The 20,689-nt window shown below is 40.8% G+C and overlaps 1 protein-coding gene across 3 annotated transcripts in view; it reads right to left on the reverse strand.

Annotated features, from left to right (window-relative positions):
* Positions 1-58: 58 nt before the first annotated feature.
* Positions 59-20,689, reverse strand: part of prkg2 (protein kinase cGMP-dependent 2) — a 30,884-nt gene continuing 10,253 nt past the window's right edge. The window contains exons 3-19 of one of the 3 annotated variants that reach the window (XM_057832894.1): positions 18,570-18,736; positions 16,494-16,607; positions 15,290-15,395; positions 14,435-14,498; positions 14,226-14,303; positions 14,057-14,151; positions 13,930-14,001; positions 11,430-11,528; positions 11,216-11,366; positions 9,458-9,594; positions 3,718-3,807; positions 3,503-3,644; positions 3,280-3,443; positions 3,093-3,215; positions 2,952-3,014; positions 1,045-1,111; positions 59-969 (exon numbers count right to left, since the gene is read on the reverse strand). In XM_057832894.1, the coding sequence (XP_057688877.1) occupies positions 874-969; positions 1,045-1,111; positions 2,952-3,014; positions 3,093-3,215; positions 3,280-3,443; positions 3,503-3,644; positions 3,718-3,807; positions 9,458-9,594; positions 11,216-11,366; positions 11,430-11,528; positions 13,930-14,001; positions 14,057-14,151; positions 14,226-14,303; positions 14,435-14,498; positions 15,290-15,395; positions 16,494-16,607; positions 18,570-18,736 (1,828 nt within the window). In that variant the 3' untranslated portion in view covers positions 59-873. Of the gene's footprint in view, positions 970-1,044; positions 1,112-2,951; positions 3,015-3,092; positions 3,216-3,279; positions 3,444-3,502; positions 3,645-3,717; positions 3,808-9,457; positions 9,595-11,215; positions 11,367-11,429; positions 11,529-13,929; positions 14,002-14,056; positions 14,152-14,225; positions 14,304-14,434; positions 14,499-15,289; positions 15,399-16,493; positions 16,608-18,569; positions 18,737-20,689 lie in introns of all 3 variants that reach the window. The other 2 variants (XM_057832893.1, XR_009062830.1) reach the window with 2 other exon arrangements.

Raw genomic sequence — 20,689 nt, forward strand, 5'->3', positions numbered from 1 at the left:
CGCGATAATATCTGGTTAAAGTCATTGCGTCTGTAATTCTGTTCTCTCGTGGTCTCACCTCCAGATAGGGTTTTGCTGTTGATTTTTTTTTTTTTTTAATGCCGTCCTGTTCAAAACAGTTTTAAGCTTTCCAATGATGTATCACACATGCATATCGGACAATTGTAAAAGTTGGCTAAATTGGGGTCAACTTGTAGGTTGTGACCTAAAAGTGGTTTATGTTGCCTAGGTGGGTTACCTAGCTTACCTGCAAAAAAACTTCTAATACTCATTTGCAAACGTAATGCTGTTTGAGTCAAATGGAAATAAATAAAAAAAAAGACATCTTGTTACAGATTACAGGGAATGCAGTAACAAATAAAATGCTTGTAAAACAGATAAAAATTATTATGATCAACACACATACAAAATTGTTAGAGGTTACATCCCAAAGTTAGGCAATAAATTCATACAGATTGATTCTAATCATTTTGGTCGTATAAATAAATAGGATCAATATTGATACAGTTCAAATACCACATACCATATCAACACTCTCTCTTGAGTGAGAGCCTCTAACTCAAATCATACTTGTCAATGTATTCATAGCCAGCCACAGATTACTTTTTATGTTTCAAATGGGCCTTAAATAAGTTCAATGGTACAACAGTGTCATTGAGTTTTTATTAAGTTTTTATCATATTAACTGTATGTCATGAAACCACATAAAAACATTTTTATCAAATGTACAGTGATATTTACAAAACTTGTTTTACGATTTCACCAGAAAAGCATACAGTAAATGAAGGCAACACAATTCCCCATAGTTTCTTTTTGTTGTTGTTGTTGTTGTTGTTGCTTTTACGAGCATGACGACGACAAGCATTTCGTCGCTCAGAAATCAGCGTCCCATCCTGAGTGCTCATCTGGAGGAATCTTGTCATCGGGAGGATAAACGTCAAAATGACTGTGGTCCAGAGGACCCGACACCTCAAATAAAAGAAAAAAAAACAACTCAGTTCAGTATTGGGTCAGCCCATTTTTGCTAAGAGTAAACAGGCTTACATGTCTCTTGATGGGAGATGCCAGCGTGCGAGCCTTTAGCCCCGCCCAGTTGAAGCCACTGAACCACCTGCACACAAAAATAAACTTTCAAGTCGAGTGGTGTTTAAAAAAAAAAAAAAACACCCTCAGATGCCCAAAAATGAATATACCGGTAGTCTCCGGGTTATGACGTATTTGCCTTACGTGATTTCGACTTTATGACACCAGTCTTGTCCGCCATTTTGTCTCCAGTCGTTTTTTATTTTTGTTTTGTTTTGTCGCATAAACAGTACCTTATTGTACCTCACAGTATCTTATTTTTTACTTTATTAATATGACGTGTTTTGTCCACACTAAATGTGAAGTTGTTTATCTTTACAGACAGCAAACAAGGCAACTTTTTTTAACATACAGTTCGTGGCATCTAGGTGGTACAATACAGTATTTTTGATTTTACAGACGAAAACATTTTTAGTAAACATCGACTACAACTAGACAAAATTAGTCTTGTGTTTTCGTAAACAAAAATTAGACGAAGACAAACACATTTTGAGATGACTATAATATGACTAAGACATGAGCGGATTTTAGGGGGGGGGGCAGCATGTAATTGACTTTCCTATACATATAAAAGTTGTAAAGCAATGAAACTGCAACAAAAATGAATGAAATGAACATAAAAATATATTTTTGTAATGGGTCATATTGATTTTTCAAGCACCTTAGGCGGTCATTTGCTTTGCATATAGTTAAAAAAAATAAAATAAAACATTTGAAAAAAAATATTTATTTATTTTTTTTTTTTTTCTTTGATTGAAAATATTTTTTTTAAATGAAGCAACTTTTGGGGGATTGAATGATTTAGACACAAATGTCCTACCCGTAATAAGGCCCTAACACAAAAAGTATTGCTTCATTAAAAGAAAACTCTTTCAATGAAAAATTAAGTGTTCAGATGCATATTTTTCAATCTCAAATATTTTTTAGCATTCAAAAACTTTTTCTGATTGAAATGTTTCTTTTTTTTTTTTTTTTTTAATTGAAGTGAATTTTTCTTTTTGAAAATATATATATTTTTTGAAGCAACTTATTTTTATATTGAATAATAAAGACAAAAATGTTCTAGCCAAAATGTGGGCCAAACAAACATCAACATTACTACAATCAAAAAAAAAGATTCGAACCAAAAAAAAGTTGCTTCAATCAAAAAAAGAATCAATCAAAGAAAAAATGCTTTCACATGCATATTTTTTAGTTTTTTGAGTTTCAAATTTATTTTTGCATTCAAACTTTTTTTTTTTAATTTAAGTGCCTTTTTTTGATTGAAAATATATATTTTGATTAGAGCAACTATTTTTTCATTGAAGCAACTTTTTTTTGATTGAATAATAAAGAAACAAATCTACCTCCATATGGAGCCGTGAAGGGGATAGAATTTTTGACTCGGGTAACTACATTGGCACGACACCGGCGGGCATACCATATTCAATGGATGACGAGCTTGGCGAAAAGTATTGCTTAAGCAGCCTGATTTAGAATTTCCCTCAAGAATGATGGGAAACAAAAAAACACTCATTGTCAACTTATTATAAATATTCTTGTAAGTTAATTTTATTGCTGACACTGCGTTTTGGGGTCATCAACATGTTGTGCCCCCCCTTCCCCAAAAGTCAAACTCCGCCTATGGACTAAGACTAATAAGTAATCGTCCAAAAGACTAAGACTAAGGCGAGAATTAAAGGAGATGTGAAGAGATGTGTAAAAAGATTTTTGTAATGGGATTTTTATCATACCCCCCCCCCCCCAAAAAAAGTTAAAAAAATAAAATAAAACTTGAATATAGTGTTCCTTTTTTTCACTGTAGTTACTTTATAAAATGTGCTATTTTTATTTTTCTAAACCGAAAAAGTGACAAGGCTTCACATGACCTGTGCTTCTTGATGTCGCCGATTCCGCCTTTCAAGTTTCCGAGTCGCTCAGACGGATTCTCCCTGAGGACATTTGACAAAATGATCAAGCATCTGGTAGAAAACTTTTTCCAAATGGTGTGTAATCAATTGATTTTGTACCTGCACAACTTGCGTATGAGGTCTTCGGGCCTCTTGCTGATGCTCCTGGGGAACTCCATCTTGTCCAAACCTTTCAAGACACTTGTGTACGTGGCCATCTGGTCGCTTCCTGCGAAAGGAGGACTGGTCACCCAGCACAGGAAGTTATTTGAAGTCCTTTATGAATTAAATCTTGACAAGCGCACACCTGCCAGTCAGAAGCTCGAACAACAGTATACCCAAAGACCAGAAATCCACACTGAAATTATGACCCTTGTTGAGGATGATCTCCGGTGCCACGTACTCAGGGGTTCCGCAGAAAGTCCACGTCTTCTGGCCTCCGCGCAACTTCTTTGCAAAACCAAAGTCCACCTGAAGACATGCGTAAGTCACAGTCTCCGCTTTGCCCCTCAGATGCGTCCAGTACTCACCAGTTTGATGTATCCTTCGGAGTCCATCATGAGGTTCTCCGGCTTGAGGTCTCGGTATAAGATTCCTTCGCGGTGCAGGTACTCCAAAGCCTCGGTGACGCAGGACACGCAGAACTTGGCGGTGGCCTCGTCAAATCTCCCCCTAATGGGTAATTAAAGAATAATAAACTAGATCAAAGTAGCACCCTGTTAAAATGGAGCATCTCCAACCCTACCGGTCTCGCAGAAGACTCCAGACTTCTCCTCCGAGACATGCCTCCAGCAGCATGTAGACATATTTGTCATCTCGGAATGTTTGGAACAGTCTGGCAAGCAAAAACAGTTGACATTTAAATTTTTCCCCGAAGCAAAAACAAAAAAAATCATCAATAAGCAGTCAAATTCAAAATATTGCCTTATTTCTGACCTGTGTGATGTTTGACCCTTTCCCTTCTCATATCACCTACTCTGAAAATTTGAGTTAAATAGGCTAATCCAGTACAGTGGGGCGCCGGGGGTGGTGCATGTGACCTCGGGGAACATACTGAAGGAAATAGTATCTTTTTTCGTTTTTACTGTTTGTATTACTCCAACACCCACAATATAAAATAAATAGCATTTATATAATAGTTTAGGGAAAACAAGCAGAATATGTTTGAAATAGAGCATAAAAAATACAGGACGCCTTCCGACCACGGAAGCCCAACGCGCACATCATGGAGCTGGCTGAGCAAGTGTGACGCTGACAACCGGGTGATAGGCAAGACATCTACAAGCCCACGTCTGCAACACTAAATCCCACAATCAGCTCTTCAGGACAGTCCAGAACAAATGGCGGGACGTCCTGTCTTACCACAAGGAACACCACACACAATGCCTGATATCTAACTGAAGGGAAAAGGTATCGTTCTCGCACACACCATATAATTGTTTGCATTAGTATAACACATTCATTGAACTATAGTTTAGGCAGACTCCACTCAGTGGACTTGAACACAGTAAAGTGAATCACCTTATCGGCGCTCATGAGGGGGAAAAGGAAAAATGGTACCGTTTCTCGTAGGCACCGTCTAACTGCATTACTCGAACACACGTAATATAATCAATCAGGGAATAGTATCATTTCTCATATTCACTGTAGGACTGCACTACTCAAACACACCTAATGTAAAATAAATAGCACACCATAGCTTAAAGAAACAGAATAGATACACAACGCCATCTTATCACAGAAGCCCAAAATGTGTGCGCCACGAGCAAGATTGATGCACCAAACTCTGGGAATCAGTCCTCCCGACAAACGAACAAAGACAAAGACCAGCGCGCTTTGTCCTAAAACAAGTAGTGCCAGCCCGGATAATAAAGTTGATAGCAGGTGCTTGTGACATCATGACCAGTCGGTCGCTGTGGCAACCACATCCCATCCACGCATGAACCTAAACAGCCCGAAACCGGCCAGAGAGGGATGATACCAAAGCAACGCCTGGACACACCCCCGGCAGCCCCACGGACTTAAAAAACACTGGACACTGAGATAAGACAGATTTTGCTGCTCGGAAACATGTAGCCTTGTTTTGGATCCAGAATTGTCCCTCCGTCGTCTGTTTTTGCCTTGTTTTTGACCATTGTCGACGAATAAATTGTCAACCTGCGAGTCTTTTTCAAACTTTTGGAACATGGAGTCAGTACAAAGGGTTAATATCAGAGATGATCGCACGAAGTTCAACCTTCGCGGTTGGCGCGCGTGGAGGCAGCATCGGCAGAACGGCACTTTGTTCCGCTGTCGCTGTTTCCATGCGGCTTGTCTGGTGAGGCGAATTTCAACATAACTGATAACAAGACTGATAAGACTCCAAGCGCCCCTTTGACGCTGAGGCGGGCAAAACCTCCCAGTCCGGTTGCCTCAGTAATGGTGACTCAGCAACTGTGACGCACAAACTATTCAGCCCAAACTGCAATAGAATATTACCCTAAACAACGCCCAAACACACCCCTCTTCCGGACCACAGCCCACCTCACCAGAGCCTTTAAAAGACTGAATGTTGAACTAATCGTTGTCATTTTTTCTTGGGAATCTTTTGTTGACTTGTGATATGGTGACCCTGGAATCAGTCTGCCTCCTCGCCCGGGTCTGTCGCTGTTTTGCCTTGCCGTTAGATCGCTGTTGACTTGAAATAAATAGTCAACTTGTGTTTTGAAGCCTTTTTCCAACTAAGATGAACGCGCGGTGTTTGGCCTTTTGGCCAGGTTGTCGTAGTTCCGCCGGCCCGGGTCGTTGGAGCTCCGTTACTGCGGTTCAGGCAGTTTGGCTGGCGTGAATCCGGCAATCTGGCTAAAAGGTCAGGTTCCTTCAATACTTACTAATGCTAGAATAAAGTGTAATGGCACATCCACTCAGTGGGTGGTCTCATTTTCAGTGTATGAGCAGCATTTTTGAACCAAACAAGAGCACACAGCAAGGAGCACTGAAGATATGAAGTGCTAAGATGAGGAAATATGACGAAGAGTATGTAGCGTTTGGCTTTGACTTTTAATACAGTGGGAGACGAGGTCTGTTTATTGTGTCTAAAAATGTTTGCAGCAGACAGCAGGAAGCCAAATCAATTCCGACGACTTTGGAGCCCAATCACATCGATTAGCGGCTTGATTTTTTTTCAGCGAAAAAGTGCTGAATATTGCCAAAAATCATCCCGCTTTGTCAGTGTTACATGATCATCAGTAAACCAACGAGCTGAAACAACTAGTTGCCAACTAATATTATAATCTATTTTTGCCCTGATTGGGTCGTTGTTTGTCTGTAATGTAACGCTCCGCACGCTCCAGTGATTTGAGCAAGACAGAGTTCACTGCTGCAACTGTTGCTGTTGGGTTGGTTGCTGAATAAATAATATTACGAAGTGTCGAGAGTGAGATTGTCTTTTGTGTTGTTAGATCCACAGTGCCTCCGTCAGAGGTGAGTATGTGAAGCCAATTGTATTGTTTGTATACTTTGTTGATTAGACGTTACTACTTAGCACGGAGCGCTAATCTAGTGAAGGAGATACAGTAGTACCTTTTCTCGTAGGCACCGTCTAGCTGTTTGCATTATTCTAACACACTTGATATAATAAAAGAGACATTTAACCATAGTTTAATATTATGATATAAGAACTATAATACAGGGGTGTCCAAACTTTTTGCAAAGGGGGCCAGATTTGGTTTGGTAAAAACGTGGGGGGCCGACCTTGGGTGACGTCCTTTACGTAGAACAATATATTTAAGCAAATTTTAGCAAGCCATTCTGTGTGTCACATTTGCTTTATTTTTTATTTTTTTTAAATAATAATTTCAACAATCACGCAACTAGCCTTTGTGTCGACTCTCGGGATCTTACGATCTTGCAATTGAGGCAGACACAGTTGTTGCGTATTTTAGTGAGGAAATAATCCAATTTCCACCTATCCTTGAAGCATCGGCCGTCACAGTCAACTTTCTTTTTTTTGTTGTTGATTGTCGCCATTTTAGGCCCCGGGGACGACCCAGGACACGCTGGAGAGACTATGTCTCTCGGCTGGCCTGGGAACGCCTTGGGATCCCGCCGGAGGAGCTGGTTGAAGTGGCTGGGGAGAGGGAAGTCTGGGCTTCCCTGTTAAAGCTGTTGCCCCCGCGACCCGACCCCGGAACAAGCGGAAGATAATGGATGGATGGATGGATGGATGGATGGAAGGGTCACATGGGGTAATGTTGCTTAGAGTGCTGCTGCGTTTTCGTGGGTAAATGAGCAGCATTTAATGTGTTAGCTACTTCATATGCTGGTAGCAGTACTACTGTCCAATTTATTAAGTCTGTGTGCGGGTCAGATGTTATAAATCTTATGACAGAGGCAGGGGGCCGGATGAAATTTGAACACGGGCCGCATTTGGCCCCCGGGCCGCACTTTGGACATGTCTGCTATAATATAAGCTATAATACACAGACGCACTCCTCACAAAGCAGAAGGACAGCACTGATGTCAAAGCAGGCCAAACCACCCCTCGGTTGCCTTAGCAACCACAACCCAGCAACGAAAGGTGATGCACGAGCCTGACCGCCCAAATCTGCAACCGAAAAATTATTCTGAACACACGCCCAACAATACCCAAACACACCCTTCTTCCTGCCCACGGCCCGCCCCGTGAGAGCCTTCAAAAGACTGAATGTTTAACTAAGCGTTGTCGTTTTTCTTGGGAACCTTTTATTGACTTCTGATATGGTGACCTAGGAACAAGTTTGCCTCCTCGCCTAAGTGTTTCTGTTTCGCCTTGCTGTTTTGCTGTCGACCCGAATAAATTGTCAACTTGTTCTCGGTGAGCCTTCTTTAAACCTTTCAAAATGGAGTCAGTACAAAGGGTTAAGACTACGGTGAACTGGCGGAGTTTGGCCTTCTGGCCCAATTGCCGGAATCCCGCCGGCCTGGCCCGTTGGAGCTGCGTCAGGGCGGGTGATTTCGGCGGTCTGGCTAGATTCCTTCACCAGATGGCGATAATGCTAATTACTGTCTTAAATGTTCTTTTGTATTGTGTTTTTGGGAAGCATATTAGCACTTGAGTTATTGTTAGATAATAAAGTTGTCTCATTTCTTTTCATAAAGAAACCACACAAATATCAACTACATATAACAGCTTAGTCTCCGTTTAACACAAACTCAAACTATATGGTCATTCAAGAGTGTGCTTCTAAATTGGATTTGGATTGTATTTAAGAATAACAGTTTGATAAAGTGAACTGATTCATTACAGTCTGCCTCCTCCCTATTCGAATTTGTTGTTTAGTTTGGATAGAGAAATGACTCATTGACACAATTTATATCAGCACTTTGCCCATAAAAAAAAACAACAAAAAACTATTTTATACTCAAAACCTGTATTAAAAACTTCAATACATTTTATGTACTTAAAACAGCACAGCTGTAGACTACAGTTGAGTCAGGAACCTGTAATAAAATAGTATTTTTAAAGGAAATAGTCATCAATTTTGTCTTCATTGTTACTTACCACATGCCTAAAACAACGCCAAGTTAAATTGTGCAGGTAACTAAAAAAAAAGTGACATTTATCCGATTAACCATTGAATTAATTGTCTGATTAATCGCCTATAAAATAATCATTTGCAGCAATCAGTTGCAGCCCTAACTGTTAGCATCATATAAGGTGGCATACCAAGTTGCAAAATAACCCCACATGGCAGCAAAGGAGCTGATATTGCCTGCAGCAAAAATAAAAATTGTCCCTTTGTCCAATGACACTGTCATTTTGTTCTATAAATTTTTGTTTTTTCGGTCAAATTGTTTCGCATAGTATCCTCGCATAGTATCCAATTTGAATTTATCATTATAAATTGATTTTATTAATTTTTATTTTCCATTATTAAATGGTCGAAAAAAATACCTTCAGTGTATTTTTACAGTTTACATGTGACTCTTTTTTTTTTTTATTCAGGCAAAGTGATGCGCTTTAAGTCTTTTCTGTTACAAACAAAACAATGTTAATAAAGTTATACTTTACTGTAAATTGATCTATATTTTTTTCTTTAATATTAAAAAAGACAACGTTATGCAGAGGCGTACTTATAATAATAATGATTTTATAGACAAATTATATTATTTACAGTGGCGACAGAGAGTAGGGGGGGGGCGTGAAACGTTTACATCTTCCTGGAGGGGGAAGAACAGAAAATAATTGAGAAGCATTGGGCTAATCTGTTATTAAATTAGCATGGAATTGTGACCTTTGACCTGTTAGCAAGTAAAATTGCCTTTATTCGTTCTTGAGTTATCTTATCACAAACATACGGACATGTGGAAGTGAATACATAACAGGGTTCCACTTTCTCGTTGAGGAAATGTGTGTTTTTTAACATCTTCTTTTACTAAATACCACAGCACAGAGGACTAAGTAAGCCAAATAAAATCCGCTTTGGAGGCCGTACAACAGTGACATTCCAAGCGACAGTACCGACCGTACGACAAACGGCGAGCGAGCCTCAGCAAGGATGCAGCGCTCTGAGTGGACGTGCTCCTCCTGCCGGTAGGCTACCACATGCTGCTTCTTCATCACTTTCAACGCAAATGTCACATCCTCACCCTTCACTTTCACCTACAAACACAGCGAGTCATCCCTTAAGCTTTTCTGGATGTACAGTGAGGCAAGTAATTATTTAGTCAACCACCAATTGTGCAAGTTCTCCTACTTGAAAAAGGCCTGTAATCGTCAACATGGGTAAACCTCAACCATGAGAGACAGAATGTGAAAAAAAGAAAAACAGAAAATCACGTTGTTTGATTTTTAAAGAATTTAACTTACTTACGTCTAAGTTCTTCTAACGAAGTCTAACGAGGTCTAACAAGGCTCCACTCGTTACCTGTATTAATGGCACCTGTTATAACTCATTATCGGTATAAAAGACATCTGTCAAAAACCTCAGTCAGTCACACTCCAAACTCCACGATGGCAAAGACCAAAGAGCAGTGAAAGGACACCAGAGACAAAATTGTAGACCTGCACCAGGCCGGGAAGAATGAATCTGCAATAGGTAAAAACCTTGGTGTAAAGAAATCAACTGTGGGAGCAATTATTAGAAAATGGAAGACATACAAGACCACTGATAATCTCCCTCGATCTGGGGCTCCATGCAAGATCTCACCCCGTGGCATCAAAATTATAACAAGAATGGTGAGCAAAAATCCCAGAACCACACGGGGGGACCTAGTGAATGACCTACAGAGAGCTGGGACCACAGTAACAAAGGCTACTATCAGTGACACAATGCGCCGTCAGTAACTCAAATCCTGCACTGCCAGACGTGTCCACCTGCTGAAGAAAGTACACGTCCAGGCCGCTCTGCAGTTCGTGAGAGAGCATCTTAATGATCCAGAAGAGGACTGGGAGAATGTGTTATGGTGAGATGAAATCAAAATAGAAGTTATTGGTAGAAACACAGGTTCTCGTGTTTGGAGGAGAAAGAATACTGAATTGTATCCGAAGAACACCATACCCACTGTGAAGCATGGGGGTGGAAACATCATGCTTTGGGGCTGTTTTTCTGCAAGGGGACCAGAACGACTGTTCTGTGTAAAGGAAAGAATGAATGGGGCCATGTATCGAGAGATTTTGAGGGAAAATCTCCTTCCATCAGCAAGGGCATCGAAGATGAGACATGGCTGGGTCTTTCAACATGGCAATGATCCCAAACACACAGCCAGGGCAACAAAGGAGTGGCTTCGTAAGAAGCATTTCAAGGTCCTGGAGTGGCCTAGCCAGTCTCCAGATCTCAACCCCATAGAAAATCTGTGGAGGGAGTTGAAAGTCCGTGTTGCCCAACGACAGCCCTAAAACATCGCTGCTCTAGAGGAGATCTGCATGGAGGATGGGCCAAAATACCAGCAACAGTGTGTGAAAAGCTTGTGAAGAGTTACAGAAAACGTTTGGCCTTCGTTATTGCCAACAAAGGGTACATAACAAAGTATTGAGATGAACTTTTGGTATTGACCAAATACTTATTTTCCACCATGATTTGCAAATAAAATCTTTAAAAATCAAACAATGTGATTTTCTGTTTTTTTTCCCACATTCTGTCTCTCATGGTTGAGGTTTACCCAAGTTGAAAATTACAGGCCTCTCAATATTTTCAAGTGGGAGAACTTGCAAAATTAGTGGTTGACTAAATACTTATTTGCCCCACTGTATATTCCTTTGTAGTTTTTTATTCTGTGTTTACCAGTTCAACTCGGCCGAATCCACCGACGCCCAGCGTGGCGACGACATCCAAGCGCTCCAGCGGGTTGGACGGGGACAAGGTGGCAGCTGCGTTCTTGAGGCGGAGTACGTCGGGTGGGGGTGTTTCGCTACGGCGGCGAGACGTCGACTTCCTGTACGGGACGTGATAACCGTCACGCAGACGTAACATCAACGGTGGTCAATGAGCCACGTACTTGGCACGGCGCTCGGCATCGTCCCGATCGAGTGTTGCAACGTAACCTCGGAGGAAGTCGTGGAGCTCAGCGAACGTTCCCACTGTCCGATTGAAGGTCCTGCAATAACATCATCATCAACACTATTAAGACCGTTGATGCTTTCATAACTTTTCTTAAAACTGCTTGTTTTACTTCACTCTATCTTTTTTTTTATTAAATCACTCCAAGAAAATGTCATTTGAACATCATTTCAGCCTTACCCTATTCAAAAAGCACCCAACCATTTTTTTGAAGGCTGCTGTTCCAGTTACGCCCATCAGATGTCTCCTTTCCTCTCCTGCGCTCTTACTTTTCTTTTCTCCCTCCTCCCACAGGGAATGATGGCCTATCATTCAGTCAAAGCCATCATTCTTGATGAATGAGGCCAATTGTAACCAGCAGAGTCGTCACCTATGACCTGCTGCCATTTACTTATAAAATATTTGATGTGGGTAGAGGTGTGTGAACATGTGGCTGTTAGATCCATTCATGATAAATAAACGTTCAGGGAATATTTCTTCGATGATTTATCTCATTTTATTCAAATGTTATCAATCACGTGACAGCTCTTGTTTGATACTGATACCTCTGCAAGCCTGACAAGGATGAGCGGTGTTGAAAATGAATGAATGATGAACTAATGTATATTTCATCTCGGGAATTATACAGTGGTATGAAACAATATCTGAACCTTTTGAATTTCTCACATTTCTGTATAAAATCACCATCAAATGTGATCTGATGCAAACAATGACAGAAGGGGGACAATAAGTGAGTGAACCCTCTGCCTAAGGAGACTAAAAGAACAAATGGAACAATTTTTTTTTTACCAAACATTTTAAGTCAGGTGTGTGCCCAATCACTGATGAGTGGTTTAAAGCTACCCTGCCCACTATAAAACACACACTTGGTAAGAATTGTCTTGATGAGAAGCATTGTCTGATGTGCATCATGGCCCGGTCAAAAAAGCTGTCTGAAGACCTGCGATCAAGGATTGCTGATTAGTATAAAGCTGGGAAAGGATTTAAAAAAAAAAACTCTTTAAAAGTCTGCACTGTTGCTTCTCTCCCAAGGAGTGGCCGTCCACCAAAGATGACGCCAAAAGTTCAGCGCAGAATACTCAGAGAGGTAAAAAAGAACCCTAGCGTGTCTGCTAAAGACTTACAGAAATCCCTGGCACAGTACAATATCTCTGTGCACACATCATCTATATGTAAAACTTTGGTCAAGATTGGTTTTCATGGGAGGACTCCAAGAAGGAAGCCACTGTTGTCTAAAAAAAACATTGCTGTTTGTTAGCAATGTTTTGGCAGAATATTTTGTGGACTGATGAAACCAAAGTTGAATTGTTTGGGAGTAACACACAACGTCATGTGTGGAGGAAAAATGGAACAGCTCACCAACATCAACCCCTCATCCCCACCGTGATGCATGGTGGAGGGAGCATCATGATATGCGGCTGTTTCCTGCCTCAGGGCCTGGACAACTTGCAGTCATTATTGGATGAATGAATTCAAACGTTTATTAGGATGTTTTGCAGGAAAACCTGAGGCCATCTGTCAGACAGTTGAAACTAAAAAAAGGATGAATGCTGCAACTAGACAATGGTCCAAAACAGAAGTAAATCAACTTTAGAATGGTTTCAGAAGAACAAAATACATGTTCTGGGGTGGCCAAGTCAAGTCCAGACATGAACCCCAGTGAGATGCTGTGGCATGACCTAAAGACAGTGATTGATGCCAGACATCCCAGGAATCTGACTGAACTACAGCAGTTTTGTAGAGAAAAATCGGCCAAGATTAGTCCTGATCAATGTGTCAGACTGATCTGCAGCTTCAGAAAGCGTTTGGTCGAAGTTATTGCTGCCAAAGGGGGGGCACAAAATATTAAATGTGATGCTTTACTTACTTATTTTCCCGCTTCTGTCATTGTTTGCATACTATCCTCATTAAAATATGAAAACCTATAAATGTTTGGGTGGTTTTAGTTAAAGCAGACACTGTTTTTTCATCTGTGTGATTTTGACAGAGATCAGATTACATTTGATGGTGATTTTACACAGAAATGTGAGAAATTCCAAAAGGTTCAGATACATTTTCATACCACTGTACGAAAAATAAAAACAGTAAAAATGTAATTACTATAACAATAATAATAATAATAACAATAATAATGCATGCTGAATTACTTTGCTAAATAATAAATTACGCTAATGTATTTTTTTGTCTCTAGAACTGCATATATCGAGCTACAACAAACATCTTAATGTAAACACAAAATGATTGGGGGAAAAGACCGCAGTTCTGAAAGCTGATTTGAAACCCAAGTCCTTTTGAAAATAGTTCAAATCAATAGGAAGTGGCACACAGACCACATGAAATAATCTAGAATAGCCCCAAAATCAACAAGAATTAGTCCAAAATCAAGACTTTGAAATCTTAATTTTCTAAATTCCTAATCCTACTGTTGTTTCACTTACTGTCTGTCGATGAGCAGGCATTCCACTCCATCATCGCTGTCCGCAACGATGTTCGCGGAGCGGACATCGTCGCTGAAGCAAACGTTAGTGTTAGCCTCAGTTATAGCATACGGATGCTTAGGGTTACCTTATGAGGGCCTTCTCTCCGAAGTAATCGCCCGTGCGAAGCGTATTGATGAGCCGAGGGCTCGCGCGCCCCTCTGTGCTCTGCGTCACCTTCACCTGCGGTACAGTGTTCACTTTGTGGCCCGGACTGGGCCAGTACGCATTGACAATAGAGATACGAATAGAGATACCTTTCCTCGAGCGATGATATAGAAGGTGCTGCCCTCCTCACCCTCACGGATCACATAGTCGCCCTTCTTGTAGTATTCCTACACGTGAGGAAAGGTTAACTATCAAGGACCATACAAACCAAATGTGTAATCCTAAAAAAATAATAATTAAAAAACAACCCTCGCTTGAAACCCTAAATCCGACCCTTTGACTTGTTAGAGTAACTCACCACCTCCAGACAGTCCACGATCTTACTGAGCTTGTCGTCAGGCAGATTAGCCAGAAGTGACACACTGATGGAAAAATGATAACAAATGTCAAGCAAATTTGAATCTAGATCAGATCCGGATTTAAAATCTGTGTAAACGTAACATAAAATCCAATTATTAAACATATTGATATTAGGGCTGTCACAAGCGGTAATTTTTTTTTTTTTATTAATCCCGTTAAAATATTTGACGCAATTAATGCACAAATGCCCAGCTCAAACAGATTAAAATGAGAGCACAGTGAAAGCTTTACTTGTTGTGTTTTTCGGAGTTTTGCTGCCCTCTGCTGGCGCTTAGGTGAGACTGATTTTATAGGCTTCAGCACCCATGAGCATTGTGTAAGTAATTATTGACATCAACAATGGCGGGCTACTAGTTTATTTTTTGATTGAAAATTTTACAAATTTTATTAAAACGAAAACATGAAGAGGGGTTTTGATATAGAATTTCTATAACTTGTACTAACATTTATCTTTTAAGAACTACAAGTCTTTCTATCCATGGATCGCTTTAACAGAATGTTAATAATGGCAATGCCATCTTGTTGATTTATTGTTATAATAAAGAAATACAGTACTTATGTACCGTATGTTGAATGTAGTATTTATCCATCTTGTGTCTTATCTTTCCATTCCAACAATAATTTACATAAAAATATGGCATATTTTATAGATGGTTTGAATTGCGATTAATTGCGATTAATTACGATTAATTAATTTTTAAGCTTTAATTAACTCGATTACAAATTTTAATCGTTTGACACCCCTAATTGATATACTTTGCATACATGGTCGTCATATCAATTGGCGACCAACCTGCGCAGAAAGTTCCGGTAGCGGTCATGGCTCGTCTCCGCCGTTCGCCTCATGATGTTCTGGAAAGCCTCTCGGTCCAAAGCCCAGGTATGTACAGGGCTCACAGCTGCTGTGGAAATTACGCAAGCACACATGTTGGATTTGGATGTGCATTGTCTTATTTTTGGTTTAGAAAAAAAGAGCTTTTTCAACAGAAAAGACTTGTAATGGTTTGTTAACAAATCAGGACTGATTTTTAAGTCAAACTGTTTTTGTTCATAAATTTGGTATTGAGCTGACTGGTTTTGAAAAAAAAGTGAACAAAGGAATACGCTTTTGACTATTTTTAGTGCAAAAACAAATGATTTGAGTCTTTCAGTTGTGGTCGAATACTTGGGGCGAATTTATGTGATAGTTTTTGATGATGTGCGGACGCAAACTTATACATGCTAATCGTTTGTGTGGATTGTTATTGCTGTATCAGCAGGTAGTTATAAACGCAAATTTGAATTGCTGTTATTGAAAATGAAACTGATTTAATTTCATGTTTATTTTAGTTTCATTCTGCAAGTGTTGATGTCATTAGCATTTGCATAAAGTCAGTAAACCAAACTGACGTCTGACATTGTCATTTCAGAGCTTAGCTCGCTGTCTAGCTAGGACTTAGCTTCAACATCTTGTCGAGTACCGTACAAGGATGTATAATACATGTTTTTGGATAGTTATTTTGAGATTTAGAGGGTATTTAGGGGTACTCAAAGGGTTGCAAAAACGGTACAACGCCGTGCAAAGCATGTTTTTGGATATTTATTTTGAGATTTGGAGGGGTATTTAGGGGTATTCTTAATACTGATTTATGCAGAAATTCGGGTTACGTTGCCAGCATAGGATCGGAACTCGTTCGTAACCCAGGGATTATATGTATATATAAAAGAAAACAATTTTTGTAGATGTATACATGCAAACTGTACATCTTAACATTTTAAATTAAAATACTGTATTTATTTTATTTTTTTCAATTGAAAAAATATCAGCCATGGACTGACGGCGCGAAGTTTGAAGCGCAATATAGCGAGGGATCACTGGACTTGTGGAGGAAACCCTTGATTTGGATAGAAAGCTTTTTAGAGAACAAAGCACATGATGGAAAATTAGCATTAGCTATGAGAGAGCTAAGCAAGTTTATCAAGTATAAGAACTGCAGCAAAACTGTGCAAGTGTTTACCTCGCACGGAAGCAGTGCGTGTGCAGTTGTAGAGGACAGCCAGCTCGCCAAACACCGTCCACGGTGCCATCGACGAAAGCAGCATGTCCTCTTGAAACACTGTTAGCTTGCCGTCTGCCAAAACACACACAATAGATTATTGGACCAGGCATAATCACACATCACCATGCAGTATTATGTTATGTAATGTGTGTGTGAGTGTGTTTGTTCACGTTTGAGTGTTTAATGGAGATGAGTTGGCTGGTTGTAAATTGTATTATTGTATTGGTAGACCCGGCCAGCCCAATAACTGTTACACTTTCAGTTTTTTTATTACTATTATACTATTACAATACTATACTACTATATACAGTGGGGAGAACAAGTATTTGATACACAGTCAATGGGAAAATCCATTGGCAGTGTATCAAATACTTGTTCTCCCCACTGTATAATAGCTTAACTATATTGGGAAAAAACCCTGACATTGCGACATTGGAGGGGGGTTGCTCGGGCTCTGGCGCTTTCCCCGCCCTGCGGCCAGTGGTTCTGGCGAACAGGGCCACGCCTGCGGGAGCATGCCTCTTATTTTACGCATTCCTCACTTTTCACTGTAAATATCTTTCACCCTGGCACCTTCATACTCATTCATTCCTCCGGAGAGAGTCGGGACGGGGACTTACGGTCCCGGCCCGCGTCCTATCTTCCCATCCTTAAAGGCCGGTTGATGGGGGTGCGGGTGGCCCGGTGGATCACCCTGGATCCCTGGTGGGTGACGATGGCCCCTTTGCTGGGCACCCCCCGGGGGCTGGCTGGGTGGGGGCCGTGGCTCTGGGGTGGCGCCCTTCTCTATTCATCTGCGTGGCTGTCGCATGTTTGGTGAGGCTCGCGCACGGCTGGATGTGTTTGGGGATTGGGGGCCTCTGTGCCGGGATTGGTGATGGGGCAGCGTAGGGTCGGTTGCCAACGGGCTTATACTCTCAAGGGATTCACATGATTACTGGTTTCTAGATCACAGGGCTGAATTGTGTACACTCCACCCCTCCCAATCAGTTATGTTATAGACCCCCCCTTCTTTCCCTGGTCAACAGGCCCCCCACATGGTGTCAACCGGAAATACATCTAGCTGAAAAGGATCGGGTTTTATGTTTTTCTTCTTCGTGCTTGTACAGCCTCTCACCCTCCTTCCTGCTAAGCAGCGCAACCGAACTGTTTTTCTTGGTCACCAGTGCAGCTGGCGTTTGGTACTTACAGTTAACGATGATCGACAGGTTTGTAACTTTGATCTGACCAGACACGCCTCGGTAACTCTACAATCAAAGCCACAAATGTGTTAATCATCGTTAAGCTTGGTACACTGTCTAAACTGTGCTGTGCAACTCATTCATTGTGGAAGTAAGCGGCTGTTCTCAGCAGCGTGATCGTCAAAGCAAAAAAATGACTTTTTTTCAGTATTCGATCGGGACTCGGTATCGGCAGATTCTCAAAATCAGGTGACTCAGACTCAGGGGCAAAAATATGCGATTGGGACATCCCTAGTATTCATATAATACAGTTTAATCAAGGCTAAGGGGGTTTATCTGTGAATGATACAGATTGAAGCCATGTCTCTGCACAATTACTGCTTTTATGAAGAAACAAAAGTTTACATAAAAAAAAAAAAAAAAACATTCGAATGTCCTGTGATGGGACTATTGCGCATGTGCACATTGCGATGGCGATGTTGAAATGATATATTGTGCAGGCCTAATATATACCATAACAAACCTTGCTAGCAATTGCATTTACAGTAACAAACCGATATAAGGATTTAACAATTATGATTTCTTTGTTTTTTAACACTCAGGGGGCACTCATTGAACTCATTGGCTGCCATTGACAGCGCTAGACGCCCAATCCATTTTTGACTGAGAGGGGCGAATGAACACAACCTAAGCGTTATTACATGTAATAAAATTCGAACACTGGATTCCAGCAACTCATCAACATCATAGCCATCGTGTCACTTATCATGATCAAGGATTTCATTCAATTGAGCTGTCATGAGCCAGAACTTTGAGCAGAGTGCATTGTGATGAACAAAAACAAAGAATATACCCGCCAGGACAAAGAGGTGGTTTCCAGGTTCTCCTTGCTGTATGACGTACTCCCCCTCCTTGTAACTACGTTGGTACATGCACTCAACCATGTCTCTGAGCTGCTGCAGCTCCAGGCACTTCAGGTACTGGTTCTTGTTCAAAGCCTCCACCAGCTGCTTCGTCACACTATCCCACACACAAAAAAATACTGTTAATTTCTATTGATTTTAATGTCTTTAACAAACACTCAAACATGAAGGAATAAGTTCAATTTCGAAGTTTCAAATGGTCACCCACTCGGCATGACTCATCATTTCTTTGGCAATGTGAAAAATTGTCTGCTGTGAAAAGATGCGTAAAATAAAACATAAAATCACAGTTTTGGTGAGAAGGTGTCACTTCCTGGATGTGTGATAATGAGACCTTAACATTCAGGCAGTCCATTTTCTTGGTAGAAAAAAAAAATCCTAATGAGAAAGTACTTCAGAAAAATCATCTGACAGGAAGATGAAATTTGCTAAACCTAGCTCAGGGGTCTGCAACCCTGGTAGCCTCTGATAGTGGCTCTCGACGACCAGGACCTAGCTGCAAAGATATTAGCTTATTATTATAGATATTAACTTGCTGGCGTCCATTCAGCACTACTCTCGAATCTCGTGCATTTGCAAGCTTGTTCGTCAGGCGCCATTGTTTTGAAATCCCATACGTTGTGGTGGTATTTGACTATTTGTATTGTTTGGTATTGAATCGCTTAGGTTAGTATTGTTGATCCCGTCGACCTACAGTGTATCACAAAAGTGAATACACCCCTCACATTTTTGCAGATAATATCTTGTCATGGGACAACACTGACAAAATGACACTTTGACACAATGAAACGTAGTCTGTGTGCAGCTTATATAATAGAGTTAATTTATTTTCCCCTCCAAATGACTCAAAATATAGCCATTAATATCTAAACCCCTGGCAACCAAAAGTGAGTACGCCCCTTTGAAAAAACGTACATCCCTAAATGTCCAAATTGAGTAATGCTTTTCATTTTCCCTCCAAAATGTCATGTGACTCATTACAGGAGTGCTGTCAGCATTGCTGCAAAGATTGAAGAGGTGGGGGGTCAGCCTGTTAGTGCTCAGACCATACGCCGCACTCTATATCAAATTGGTGTGCATGGCTGTCACCTCAGGAGGAAGCCTCTTCTGAAGACGGTACACAAGAAAGCCTACAAACTGTTTGCTGAAGACATGTCAACAAAGCACATGGATTACTGGAATCATGTCCTGTGGTCTGATGAGATTAATTTGTTTGGTTCGATGGTCTCAAGCATGTGTGGCGGTGACCAGGTGAGGAGTACAAAGATCAGTGTGTCATGCCTACAGTCAAGCATGGTGATGGGAACGACTCCCCACCTCTTCAATCTCTGCTGCAATGCTGACAGCACTCCTGTAACGAGTCATGTGACCTTTTGGAGGGAAAATGACAAGCAGTACTCAATTTGGACATTTAGGGATGTACGTAGTTTCTAAGTGGTGTACTCACTTTTGTTGCCAGGGGTTTGGATGTTAATGGCTATATTTTGAGTTATTTTGAGGGGAAAATAATTTAACTCTATTAAATAAGCTGCACACAGACTACTTTTCATTTTGTCAAAGTCTCATTTTGTCAGTGTTGTCCCATGAAAAGATATACTTAGATATCTCCAGAAATGCAAGGGGTGTACTCACTTTTGTGATACACTGTAAGTTAGTATTATTGATCCCCGTCGACCTACTGTCGCGGACCCATTGTGTTATTTTCCCTTTTCCGCGATCGCGTGTATTTTTGTTTGTATTTAATACACCCAACGCATCCCTCCATTGTTTTCTGCGTTGAGGTACAGTGATACCTCAGCTCACGAACGCTTAAGCTCACGAACTTTTCGCCTCAAGAACATTAAATTCGCGAGCATATAGTCTCTGCTGACGAACTAGTTTTCGGCGGACGAACCAAACCACGCGGTCGAACAGCGCCACGAGAAGCTGACGCACGCTCACGGCATCCCAGTTCGTCCCCTCCCTTTCGTTGAGTGCGGACGTGGTTTGTGTTTGATAGACATTTTGGACCATATTGAGTGTACTTTTGCTATTATGGGACCGAAAAAGA

Source organism: Corythoichthys intestinalis, chromosome 3 (genome assembly GCF_030265065.1).
Source record: "Corythoichthys intestinalis isolate RoL2023-P3 chromosome 3, ASM3026506v1, whole genome shotgun sequence".
Taxonomy (NCBI): Eukaryota; Metazoa; Chordata; class Actinopteri; order Syngnathiformes; family Syngnathidae; genus Corythoichthys; species Corythoichthys intestinalis.